This window comes from Diadema setosum, chromosome 2 (assembly GCF_964275005.1).
Source record: "Diadema setosum chromosome 2, eeDiaSeto1, whole genome shotgun sequence".
NCBI classification, from domain to species: domain Eukaryota; kingdom Metazoa; phylum Echinodermata; class Echinoidea; order Diadematoida; family Diadematidae; genus Diadema; species Diadema setosum.
The window spans coordinates 14737190-14751030 of record NC_092686.1 but is presented as its reverse complement, the minus strand read 5'-3'; the positions used below and the strand labels follow the sequence as shown (position 1 = coordinate 14751030).

At 40.3% G+C, this 13841-nt stretch overlaps 1 protein-coding gene across 1 annotated transcript in view; it reads right to left on the bottom strand.

The window, feature by feature from the left end:
- Nucleotides 1–13004, bottom strand: part of LOC140242731 (ubiquitin-like modifier-activating enzyme 1) — a 42793-nt gene extending 29789 nt beyond the window's left edge. The window contains exons 1-4 of the mRNA XM_072322494.1: nt 12900–13004; nt 4148–4252; nt 3666–3727; nt 3028–3196 (exon numbers count right to left, since the gene is read on the bottom strand). Of these exons, the coding sequence (XP_072178595.1) occupies nt 3028–3196; nt 3666–3727; nt 4148–4252 (336 nt within the window). The 5' untranslated portion in view covers nt 12900–13004. The remainder of the gene's footprint in view (nt 1–3027; nt 3197–3665; nt 3728–4147; nt 4253–12899) is intronic.
- Between the last annotated feature and the right edge of the window lie 837 nt (nt 13005–13841).

The window sequence follows — 13841 nt, the reverse complement described above, 5'->3', positions numbered from 1 at the left end:
CACGCTCAGTGACCATGCAATTTTACCAACAGAGACATAGCTTCTTTTATATACATCTGCTCATTTCCAGTGAGCGCATACATCAGATTTCCCACAGCTTTTAGTGAGAGAAAAATGGCAATCAGCATTCAAAACTTACAATTATCATATTCACTGCAAGGGAATGAAAGCAAAGATGTTAAAAGTATAACAAACTACTCTGCCTGTTTGATTGTGGCAATGAGAACTCAAAATTGGGCAAGCAATTTACATGGGCACTTGCACATTGAAATTATGCAACCATTGCCCCTTTGCCCACTCTGGTAAAATAGGAAAACTACCTCTTGTAGTGCCTTGAAAAAGCATCACTATTTTACAACATGAATGGCACGTATAGGACTGATTACTCCTCAATATAATGTCAAATAATGTTTTTCCTCCCATTTGGGGTGCAGGTCTGACGATATCATGCATACAATACATCTGAGGACGGTTCCATGACATTTGCTCCTGCGACAATTGCTCCCATGATATATCTGCACGCTAAGCCAAACATAATTTCTACCCACAAACATAATCCTAACCCTAATCCAAATCCTCACATCAAACTAAAACCCTATCACAACCCTAACTCCTTGGAGAAAATAAGATCGGAGCAACTGTTGGGACAGTTGCTCCGGTCTTATTTTCTCCAAGGAGTTAGGGTTAGGGTTGTGATAGGGTTTTAGGTTTAGTTTGATGTCGTGCCACCTCCAAGGACAGAAACATAAAATTTCATCTATTCTCTGAAAGTTCCGATGGTGAGAAAGTGGCTCTACTTCTAGTGACTTGTGGCACACCATTTAAAAACCCATCTTGAATTTCAATAAGAGTTACAGTGTAGGTATCTTTTATGGAACAAATCTCATAAATCAAACTAGAACTAGAAATGTCGCTACGGCGACTGATGCCTCCGCCATAATGCATGATTCTCCCAATAGGTGTATAGTACAATGTCTTGACAATGTGTGATGACAGTTTCACATAACTGGCAAAATATCGAAATAACAGGTTTGTCAGAAATATCTTGAATGTTCACTTTCCACGAACTGGGTTTGCTATAATTGTCTATTAAAGAGTGCAGGTACAAATATTTGGGGAATTGAAAATTTTTACTTGACTTCTGACCGACCTTATTATAAGTTTATGCATTGAGTATAATTTTCAAGGTATGAAGAAAGAGTGTAATTACAGTACAAAATATTTTTTTTTTCATTTAAACCTGACCTTTGACCCTTAACCTTTGACCTTTGACCTTCTGGCTGGAAATTTCCAAGAGAATCTCCATACATGTACATATATTAAACACTTTTAAAACTAATAATGCAATCATTGCATATACTAGTATACATGTATGAGGGAAATACAGTAGTAACATTTTGAGGAGTTGACCTTGACCTTTGAACCCCTGACTATTGACCCATGACCCCTAAATTCCCTAGATAATCCCTGCCAGTCAGTACATGCATATGTACCATGTTCCATGAAGATACATTGAACCATTTGCGAGAAAAGTGATATTGCAACATTTTCACCTAACCTTTGACCATTTGACCATTGACCTTATGACATGAAACTCTCTCTGGAGAATCCTTACGCAGTAGTACATGTCTACACTAAGTTTCAAGAAAATAACTGCGGGCATTGCATAGATATGGGGGAAATAGCAACATTTTTAGCATTTGACCTTAACCTTTTGACCTTTGACCTCTTGTCAATGTCACTAGAATCTACTCAACTAATTGTCCCATCATACATCATCCTTGGACCAAGTTTGGTGAAATTTGCTCCATACAGTCTTGAGTTATCGCGTAAACGGATACAATTTCATGATTTGACCTTGACCTTTGACCTTTGACCTTTAGCCGATTTCACCCAAAATCTTATCAAATCGTTGCCCCATCATACTTCATACTTGGACCAAGTTTGGTAAAATTCCAGTAAACATTACTCAAGTTATCGCGTAAACGAAACCGGACGGACGTACGGACGGACATCCCGAAAACATAATGCCTCCGGCACCACTTCGTGGCGGAGGCATAAATAAACATTCAGACGGTGCAGCAAATCGTTACTCATCTTTACTTTTTTCTTCTTCTAGTACTAATCATAATCTTCTGAAGTTATAGATGCACATTCATGCTAGTCTCCTATGACCAAGTGCGCAAGTCTCTACGGCATGAAAAGGTATGTGTGACTTGTACATCTACACTTTCATAAGTGTAGCATTGTAATTCCTATTACATACATATGTGAACAAGGCAGACAGACACACACTAGAGATGTTTGAAACCTGTACGGCAGACTGCTCACGTCCACAGAGCAGCCTGCATGCGAGGAACATTGAAGTTTGCTTTTGCATCAATGGTGCTACCATATTCTACGGAAGTCCAAACATGGTTCACACTTTGATGCAGCGAGGCTAGAGGACGAGTGGGACATGATCAATGATTGACACAAAAAGTGCATAAAAACACACAATTTAGTATATTCTAGCAAATTATGCCCCTCTTTGCGAAAGCACACATACACTTGTACATCTAAGTTTGATCTACTTGTAACTAAAAATCTGTTCCTTGACATCTCCAGGCATAAATTCCATCAATAGATAACATGTGCTAAGCCAATAAAGGTGGTAACACATGACAGATATCCACTAATAAAATGAAAGTCACATGGTCTTTATGCCCTACTATTCTCTTATAAACTGCAGACAAGTTGTGCACATGGCACACAGATAGAAAAAAGGGTCAAAAGTTAGAAAATGCATATTCAACCTTTTACTGTGTAAGTAACAGTGTTCAATAGCTTGGATAAACATTTGAGAATAAATAGGCTATTATGGTAATGGAGGTGGGGTACATATTCACAATGTCACAATTTAGATGAGTGTGAGGCTTTGGATGACACACAGACATAATTTTGTAAACAATCTGGCCCTGTGAGTACTGAACTTTTCTACACCTAAAACAAAATGACGTGCATCACGGAATACTGTTTGTGACTGACCTGTGAGGCGAGATCTTGGATGACCACATCGTCCTCATCATGGATGGTGACCGACTTCACACCGCCAAGGACCACGTTCTTCGCGATCTCCACTCCGAGACCGCGCATACCAGAGATCAGGACGTTGGACTGACCCATACGTTTCATGGCCTCATGGCCCAGAACGTAGCTTAACAAAGAAACACAGATTATCTATATTTAGCCTTTAGAGGCATTGCATGACAGTTCAATCAACATGTGACAAACAGTCAAGATTCTGAAATCTGGCGTTCCCCATGTCCACAGAAAAGCACTTTCAAGTTTTTCAACTTTTCTTACCCTCTTTTCTTCTTTCTCATTTGAAACACTGTGACATAAATAATGCTGACAATATACCTGAAAAAAGAATTAAAGATTTAACAAACTTTGAATGAAGTTAAACTTCCTTTGCCACTTGCAGCAACTTTCAAGTAGTACATAGGGCAACTGAAATTAATCCCTTTTCTGTGGAAAATTCTACCTCCCCCACAATGTGCTATACAATGAATGAAATCATATACATTTTGTATATCTCAATTATTGCCAAATACAAATGCAATAGTCAATGCGTGGTGAGCCCTAGATTTGATGGTATGGAATGGAATGAATTTGATACTTACAGCTGTCTGGAGTACAGCCCCTCGTCAATTTCACTCTGCCCGCCATTCTTTGCCATGACACCCTACAACAGACAAGAAATCAAAGATGAACTCTCACTTTCCATTCAAGGTATCATGCAGCATACGTTTGGGAAAAAAAAAGTGGATGTCACCAGTTTTAAATAGTCACACAGAAGTTCCTAATATACCAATAATTATCAACACACTTGACAGAAGTTGTACCCAAGTTCATGACAAAGTATTGCATATCCATTCAGCAGGTAAATTCTGCTCTGTAACAGGACCATTTATGCAACAAGTCTCATGAAAACCCGCTGTAACAACTTCATCACTTGGATCAATTTTTGTTAGCTTGAACCATACTTGACACAAACACAAGCATACACAAATCTATTTCCACAGCATCACTTGTCATAACTTTGCACAATGGATGCTGACCTTCATCAGTAGACAGATACAAACATTTTTTTTACGCTACTCACTGTGTTAGAATTGACTGAGTTCTGGTCGATACTGTTAGACTCTTGTTCGAGCCTCCGCTTCTTGGCAGCTGGTGATGTCCGGTCTTCAGAATTACTCGCAGACATCTGACAGAAAATGAGATGATGCAAAAGTTAGAGACTTGCAAACTCAGTTCATAACCCCATTCCAGTGTGTAGATACTACAACTGTAATTCTACCGTGCACATGAAAGGTTAAAGGGATGGTACAGTATTGGTGGAGATGAGAATTGTGCTTTTAACTTTTTGCGAGATACCAAGAAAACACTTATGAAATAGTACAGAGCATACCATTTTCAGAGGAATTCAAAGTTCATTTGATGAAAATCGGGTTTGGAATGACTGAAACATCCACAAACAAAGTACAGTGAAACCTCGTTATAACGAGGTCTGTGGGACCGGCGATATTACCTCGTTATAACCGATACCTTGTTATAACCGTACGCATCAAAAACAAAGAAAAACATAAGCATGACGTTATATGCAAATCAATGGAACTTAGAAGAACATCCTCTGCATTGTTATTACACAATTATGGATCATTATTATTGAGAGAATAAAGGGAAATTATTTGTGAATTAGATGAAAAAAGTAGGGGCTGAAATACATGTATGTTAATTCTTTATTTTTCTTCCGAAAATCTATTCGCATATAATAGTTGCACATTATGTTCTTGAGAAGTAGGCCTTTATTATATTCATTATTCTTTCTACACCTATCTCTCCCTCTTGTGTAACTGTTGAACCATTCTGAAAAAATGATATGTTTTCGTTTGTGAAATACAGTGTAAAATGACAATGAACAATTAAAATCAGATTGTATAAAATGCTTTTGTTAAGTTTTTCTAAACACCAGCGCAATTACAAAATTTGTAGAGTAACATACATGCGTTGTTTATCGTAACTTGCAAGGTATTTTTACGCTGTTGGTGCCCAGTGGGAATGCAATGATTTCATGAATCATTTCGGCTGTAGTCTTTATACAACGTATGATCGTTGCACCCGAAGGGATTAAAATTGCGTTCTTTATTTTCTTTTGAAAATCTCTTCGCATTTTTACATCTGTTCTTGAAAAATATGCGACAGGATTGAATTTGGAAGGTTGTGATCTTTTTTACGCAAATCTGTACCTCTCAGACCATTCTGACAGAAAGACAAATCTTCATTGTAAAATGCAGTGTTAAAATTGTGATAATGAACAAACCCAGATCTATTTAACCTGTTCAATGCATTTGTTTCTTTTTCTGAGCACCAATTAAAGGACAAGTTCACCTTCATGGACATGTGGGTTGAGTACATGTAAATGCTGCAATATTAATAGAACACATCAGTGAGAGTTTGAGCAGAATCGGACAATCCGTTAAAAAGTTATGAATTTTTGAAGTTTCTGCTCAGTCACTGCTGGATGAAAAGACTACTATATCTTGTGATGTCACATGAGTACAGCAATATAAAGAAAGAATAAAGAAAATTCAACATATTTCCATTTTTCTCGCATAACAAAAGAACACTCGACTTCTCTCTTTCAGAAGGCAGGGGGAATAATATTACCTTAACATACGTCAGTAGCAAGTCGAAGAACTGTGCACTTTATTCAAAAAGTAAAGTTTTGTGAAATTCTCTTTTTATTTTCCTTATATACATTTTGTAGTTGTACGCAAGTGACATCATACACTGTAGTAGTCTTCTCTTCCAGCAGTGACTGCGCAGATACTTAAAATATTCATAACTTTTGAACGGATTGTCAAATTTTCCTCAAATTTTCACTGATGTGTTCGACTAATGTTGCTGCATTCTCTCAATCCTTATGTATATGAAGGTGGACTTGTCCTTTAAGTAGCAAAAAAAAAGGTGCTGAAAACTGCTTATCCAATAAAGGCGAGCCAATGGAGTAAAATGGAGTCAGTAAAATGGACTGAGCTTTTGATCCTAGCAAAATCTTCGTCAGAGGCAAAATGGTCATTTTGCCTCTGACGAAGATTCTGCTAGGACAAAAGCTCAGGCCCCTTTTGACCCCACCAATTAAGTAGGTTAACATGCCTATTCAACTATTTTTACGCCACTGTCACCCGGCGAGATCGCGATGAATTCAGAGTAACATACATGCGCTGTTTACCGTAACTTGCGAGGTATTTTACGCTGTTGGTGCCTAGCGGGAATGCGATGATTTCATGAATGATTTCGGCTGTAATCTTAATGCACGATTGTTGCGCCTGAAGGGATCAAAAACGTGTTATTTTCTTCCAAAAATCTCTTTGTGTTTTGTACATCCGTTCTTGAAAAACGTGCGACAGGAATGAATTTGGAAGGTTGTGGTCCTTTTTACGCAAATCTGTACCTTGTAGACCATTCTGAAAGAAAGATGGATCTTCATTGTGAAATGCAGTGTTAAAATTGTGATAATGAACAAATCCGGATCTATTCAAACTGTTAAATGCGTTTGTTTCTTTTTCTGAACACCGTTTAAGTAGGTAAACGTGTTATTCAACTATTTTTACACTACTGTCACCCGGCCAGATCGTGCTGATTTCATTAATTATTTCAGCTTTAATCATACACACTCATATTTGCTAACCAGCAAAAGAACTGAAAGTTGGAACAAAAAATGGAAAGGATATCATGATGAGTTGCACACGCATTCTGGCCACGAGTGTAGATACATGTACTGTACATGAACAGTTTCTGAATGCATTATCTCTTTCTTTTTTTTTCTCGTTGCGCTGAGGTCTGACCTAATATCACGCACGCGTATCTCGCGAAAAAGAAAATCGAATGATTATGTTCAATAATTTAGTAGGAACATCGGAAGGTATTCCTATGTCTTATCGTGTGGTTTAGAAGAAAACATGGAAGGAACGCCTCTCTGCAAAACAGTAAAAAGACATGGATAGCGTGAATTCGGCTTTAAATGTTTCGTTTGTCGTGTGTTTGAAAGCGGCAAGTCAAGAAATGGAACCTCGTTCCGATCAAATTGCTTATGTTTATCTTTATCATGATGCACCGAAATTGTCCTCGTTATAGCCGGAACCTCGTTACAACCGAACTCGTTGTAACCGATTCATTCTGCCATAGGTTGACACGCAAAGGAAAACGGGACCGACGCGATCACCTCGTTATAACCGAACTTGTTATAACGGGGTTTCACTGTAAAACAAAGCGATCGTAATAAAGTGTTAAAGTGTGGGTCCCACACTTTATTAGAATCACTCTGTTTTGGATACCTCCGCCATTTCAAACCCAATTTTCATCAAATAAACATTGAATTCTTCGTGGAATTACATGCTCTTTCATACATGTATTTCATAAGAGGTTTCTCATTATCTCACCAAAAAATGTTGGAAACTTGAAATTAGGTCTCAACCAAAACTATACGATCCCTTTAAATGTACCATTTCACCATAACAGGCTCTGGTAATTAGAGACAAAAGACAGGGAAAAAAAGATAACAATCTTCATGTAGTCGCCTCATGAAATCACTTCGAGTAATGTAGCATTTGATTCCCAGTTTAAATCATCTCATTTCCATAATTTTCTTACTGCTCTCAAATATGTTTTCTTACTGATTTTTTTTCTTCTCTCCGTGTACTACAGATGTTGTATATTTCACCTTGACCTCTAACCTCCACTGATCCCCTCAACTGAAAAACAAAAATTTCATGTGGAATACACTCGTGTATCTTTCCCTAAGCTTTGTACTTCCAAGGTCAGCAAAAGCTGACACACAATCTGAATACGACCGTGACGTTGAATGCAACTGAATGACAACCGTTCCAAACGACTTTGTCACCAGTTACAGTATGCACTTGTCCATTGTAGTCTCGACCCCTGGGCACCCAGGGATGGCCGGGACTTGCATCCAACTTTGCCAGGGATTCCCCCCCCCCCCCCCCTCCCAGGTTAGTCGAGAATACAGGTTTGTCAGGGGAGATTCACTTATTTTGCCAGGGTGGGCTGGGAATATACCAGGGTTCATCTGGGAAAGATAATTTATTTTGCCTGGTTGGGTTGGGGAAATACCTGGATTTGAGGATGATAATTTTATTGAGGAATATTTTTGAGGGCCTCAAATGATGCTTAGCCTGTTGGGGAGTTGGCGAGGATTTCTTCTCAACTACACTGTAATGCCCAGCCTGTCTGGGATGTGGCTGGAGATTTCCACATAAATATTACCTAGCCTGTCATGGACTTGACCGGGACTTGGGTGGGTAAAATGCAAATCCCGGCCATCCCGGGTACCCAGGGGTCGGGACTACAATTGACAAGTGCATTGTGACACGACATTTCTACACAGCAGAACTAAGTGAGTAAGATAGCCCATTCAATGATAGACCAAGTGAGAAAGGAAGGAACCAGCCAGTTACTTGATCCTGTCATCTTCTGCTTTCAAGCAGCGGCCATTACCATTTCCTGACAGTGACAAATTGAAGTTGAACAAACACTCAAATTCTTCTACTGTAAATATACCTGTCTTTCTTTTCATCTCAGTTGTCTTATTAAATTCTAATCTTACCGGTAAATTGATAGTTTCCAAGAAAAACATGGAATGAATAAAGAATCTACACGATTGCAAGTACAGTATTCATCGCATAATCGGGCATCTGATAATTGGGAACCTCGCTTAAATGACATATGCTTCCCAGAAACATTTCCAATGCATGTTATTTTCACTGGATAATCGGGCGGGGACCTCTTCTGATAAACGGGACAATTTTTCTTCAAGCGATCTTTGATTTTGTTGATATTTTACACAAAAAATCTACCAAAATACCACAACAATATCTCAAAGATTCCCTATCAGTTGTCGTTTACATCGAACTTACAAAGCAAGCTTCGGACTGGTGTGTTTTGACCTCCGTCCATCCAGTACATGTACATGCATAGCCACGAAAGCATCGTGTATAAGTACAATGTATCCATGCCACTGCGAAACACGTGCTTTCGCGAACATTCTTCTCCCCTACATATAAGCAAAGCCATGTGCAGGGAGAGCTAGAGGGTCGCGCCGAGGGGTAGCGTGGTTGTGTATTCATGTACATGTACAGTATGTCAGTATGCATGTGTGTGTGTGTGTGTGTGTGTGTGCACTACATGTACATGTCCTATGCCGTTAGTGTATGGTGAGTGCTCATCGAGAAATCGGGCACCCCGCTTAAAGGGGCCGTGTTTGCTACTCCCAACCTGTCCCGATTATGCGATGAATACTGTACCATGTAATTCTCACACAAGATGTGATTCCATCTCGGTAGCAGAGCGATTTACATGTAATTTTCACTGTTCACCTCTTTTCAAGAATAGGCACAAGGTCAATAAGGTAAGTTATCACTTGACTTTAACATAAAATTTACCAGCTAACAGTTACTGGGTGAATACTGTAAAACACAAAATTTCTGTGCGCATGAAACTTTCACAAATTTTGCGACAGGCCAAGATTTGTGAAAGGAAAAGGCCCACAGAAGAGCTTGTCTACACAATGCAGCAAATGCCTGTAGCTTTGAGAATTTGTGAAAATATCATGCCAAGAAAAAGGCAATCAGCTCCAATTTGTGAAAGTTTCATGCCATGAACATTTCTGGTTTTACAGTAATGTAGCTAAGACTTCCATTTGATTTGTACATTGTATGTTCCCCCCCCCCCCCCCATCTGCTATGGCCACCTAATCAATACCCCACCACTTGCCAAATGTGAGTGTGTGTGCATCCTTGCATGAGCTAAACTGACCAGTGTAGGGTAGTGTAGAGTGGTATGGCAAAAATTAGTGGAAGATGGGGGAGGGCGAGGGGGACATAATTAATAATCCTATTCATAACATGGAAGTCTTCTGAAATCTGAAGGCATGGATGTAGCAACATCATTCATACTTCAGGGCATTAGCCATTGCTACAGTATTAGAGTAAACAAGGTTGCCACTTGCAGGCAAGTTCTTGCCACATGCCAACAAAAATTGCAACATTGTGTGTAGGTGGTCTAGATCATAGATGCCCCCTGCGAGTTAGACAAGTTCAGAGTACATGTACTAGGGTAACATCCCCAGTATTCGGTCACTTAAGCTTTTTTGCAATATTTTTCAAACTAAAATAATACATACATACATCATATCTACAGCAATGTATGTGAAATATATCAAATGTCTTTAATCTCAACTTCCATTTCGTTAACCCGTTCCTTACGGGAACCTGGTTTACCAGGTTCCCGTGGGAGCAAGTGATATACGGGAACCTGGTTTACCAGGTCCCCAAAATGAAGACAAGGGTGTCTGCTTCAGTGGCCTAAATTCATGTTTCTTTGTGTTAAAATGCTCAGAAAAGTGGGTTTGATAAAAAGATCAGAGTTTATTCTATCAGGATTTGTTTTGCTGCTGTTAAGAAAGGAGGGGGTTTTACAGTATTATGTATCTTTTCCTGATTTAAATTTTTGCTTGTTCTGCTGTAAACTCGTACGAACATGTACATAATGATCAAGGCCGAGATCAGTTAGAAATGCGGGTTCGCTGACCCCAGTCACCTCATTCAGGTACCTGGTTTTGTGTAGAACAAAAGATTCTGAGAGCTCATCAGCGCACGCTCTATTCATACCTCGCACCCGATTGATATTTCTATTGTTCACGGGCACATGTAGTTGACCGTAGAAAGGGGGACACAATGAACCGCTTGACTGCCTTCACACAGCTGGATTACCAACCCGTGTGCCTCTCTGTCAACGGGCGAAAAGAATCTCGTTTGGGGGCATTAAAGGCACTCAGAGAATTGCGGAAGGAACGGGTTAAATATCTCACAGAATTGCACAAAATCGCGAAATATTTCACCATGAAAATTCCCCAGTATACGGTCATCGGCTCCAGTATTCGGTCACGCGATGTGCGCGTTCAAAGTCAATGCGTGTTCAAGGCAGCTGAAAACGCGCGTGCGCGCTACCTTGTTGGCGCAAAATTGCATCGGGACGTTGCGGCGGCCGTTGGTGACCGAATACTGGGGCCTCGGCACTTGCATTCAACCCTTGTACATTGGGACACTGTATCGGCACGTTCAGACATTTTGTTTTTCTTTTGCGTTTTTGAGGATACCATTACACTCCAAGCTTGCGATAACCGAAAAATCCCGCGAGAGAACGGCGTATTTCTCGATTTTTAGCGCTTTTTCGGCGACCCGTACTCTTAAAACTGGGCCTTATCCGCGCGCACTTTTGGAAAGTAGCGCCGATTCTGCACTTTTGACGGTAAAATTTGGGATTTTGGATGGATTTTTGGAGGGGGCCAAGGGAGTTTCCTGTTGTGCATGAGTGTGCAAGTATGTGAATGAGTGTGATTTGCGTGTGTTGTGACAGTTGAACTTACTGGCTGGTGACTAGTGATAAGTGACCGAATACTGGTGCCCTTACCCTATATGATGCACCAGAGCAGAGGTGTACTGAACAGGAAGAAGTTCCAGAACTAAATTACATGTGGCTAGATACTCCTAGTCAACAGCAGGCTGCAAATAAACCCCTTTAAATTTTTACTAGGCTTTAGAAGCCCCTGATGAATAGACAAGTAACAAATTGAACAATTTAAAGAACTTCCACCATGCCCACCCACTGACTGTACACCCAATTCACAAGAAGCCCTAGCCCGACCAGACCCCGTGCGCTAAGCTAGCACGGGGTCTGACGGTGTGTGATACACATATCTACGGAACCCCATACACATGTCTACTAAACCCCTCGAACACGGCCACACAACAACAAAACTATTGAAAATTTCTACATTCTTTTCACACATTTTACGAATCACTCACGTGAATTGAGATACTTGGACTATGAGCATGGTATTTCAGTCCATAGTGAGCCCTCACGCAACATACACTGAGCAAAAAGTCCAACCTTAACCCGGAATGCTGTGATCATTGCGGGGCCATTCAAAATAAACCTTTCCCAGCTTTGAACGATGCAAATTGCGCTGCTAGAGTTTGTACGCCCGCGAAGTCGACAGCGCCCTCTTTGCCCAGTGCTGCGCCGACATTTCGAATCATTTCTGCAATTTCTACGATTTCTGCGGCGTACAGGATTAAAAAAGGTGCAATTTTTGGTAAGTTATAAAATGAGTATATCAATATCAATAGCTGAAAACGGTAGCTAAATAGATAAAGTTTTCACCTTATGTAGTCTTAGTAACAAATATGGTACATTAAATTCAAAATCGCGTCGGCGCCCCGAATACAGAGATTACGGAGTGTCCACACCGTACAGCCCTGTCGCGACTTACACTTGTGTACAGCGACAGGGCTGTGTATAGTTAAAGTAAAAGAAGCCCATATTGACCAGTACCTTCTCATGTAACGTTAAGTATCAAAAGCAATGACCCAATGTTCTCGAGGGTGTACGAATCCTCTATTACAGACAGCCTACACCTCAATAATCATATGTTATACATTTTCTTAACATCACTGTCCACTTTACCTTGCATGAAATCCAACGCAACGCCATTGCTAGACATGCAGGCAATGAATTCATACAACTACACTAGATTCTGCAGCTCACGACAGACTGACGGAGTTACAACAATGGAAAATGGAGAATGAATGAAAAAAACACGTGCTCTTCCCTTTTCTGAGACGGATTGCCTGGCTTTCCGTCAATTATATTCAATAACTTAAAGCTCATAAGTCTCATTAAGAATGTAAAATGTATATAACCAATGAAATTATGTCAGGAATGGTATCAATAAGTCATTAAATTAGAATAAAAAAAAGAAAGGACAGTACCTCTCAATCTCGACCGGTCGCCGAAACCTCACTGCCGCAGAGAGCACTGTACTGAACATGCATGACGTGCGGGCACGTCGTATCTTTGCATGCACGACAAGCCATCCTTTTCTTCGCTTTCAACTAACCCCTGTTCACGTGACCATCATATTCAAGCAAGGGGGAAGGCTTGAACTGTACTCTTTCATTGCATGCGCCCTCAACTCAAATCTCATTTTGTCCCTGAGCCGCCCTGCACAGTTCAAAACGCAACTGCCCTTTTACTTACCAAAACGACTCAACGGAATGCTACTGCAGTCAATCAAACATCTGAGACAGATCCTGTAACGGCCATATAAATATGAGGGATATAGACGTTATCCTCGCAACAGCACAAGTTTATTATGTCTCTCGCCGGTTCGGTGTATCCAGGCAGGCTATAACACGGTAGATCGCGATGTTGCGGAAGAGACACACATTACTACCGGGTTCGGCCTAGTGATGATCATAGACCGGTGCGGCGGCCCCACACCACACCAATGACTATGCATTTACGTACTGGTACTGTCTATGTACTAGTATTGCAATGCTATAGATTTCCGGGGGAACCCATCTCTGATTATAATAGATATTCTTTATTTCTATTCTGCTGTAAACTGATAAACTGCAAGGATAAATGCCGACAGCTATGGCTGTTTCTTCTACGGCATTATACAGCACATCTAATATTTCTTGACCAATTGTCGAAATTTTATTGGCCGCACATGTTGGAAAGTAACATTATCTGGAAAGAGGCAATCTTAATGCGTCATCGATATATTTATGCTTTCTAGCCTTGTTCGCTGCCGTACTTTAGTTCAAGTAGGGAGGTGTGTAGAGAAAAGCCATCTAATTCTCGACACCAGTCTCACGACTCGGCCACAATCCTTACTCGGTCATGTTACATCATCAAAATGCATGCAG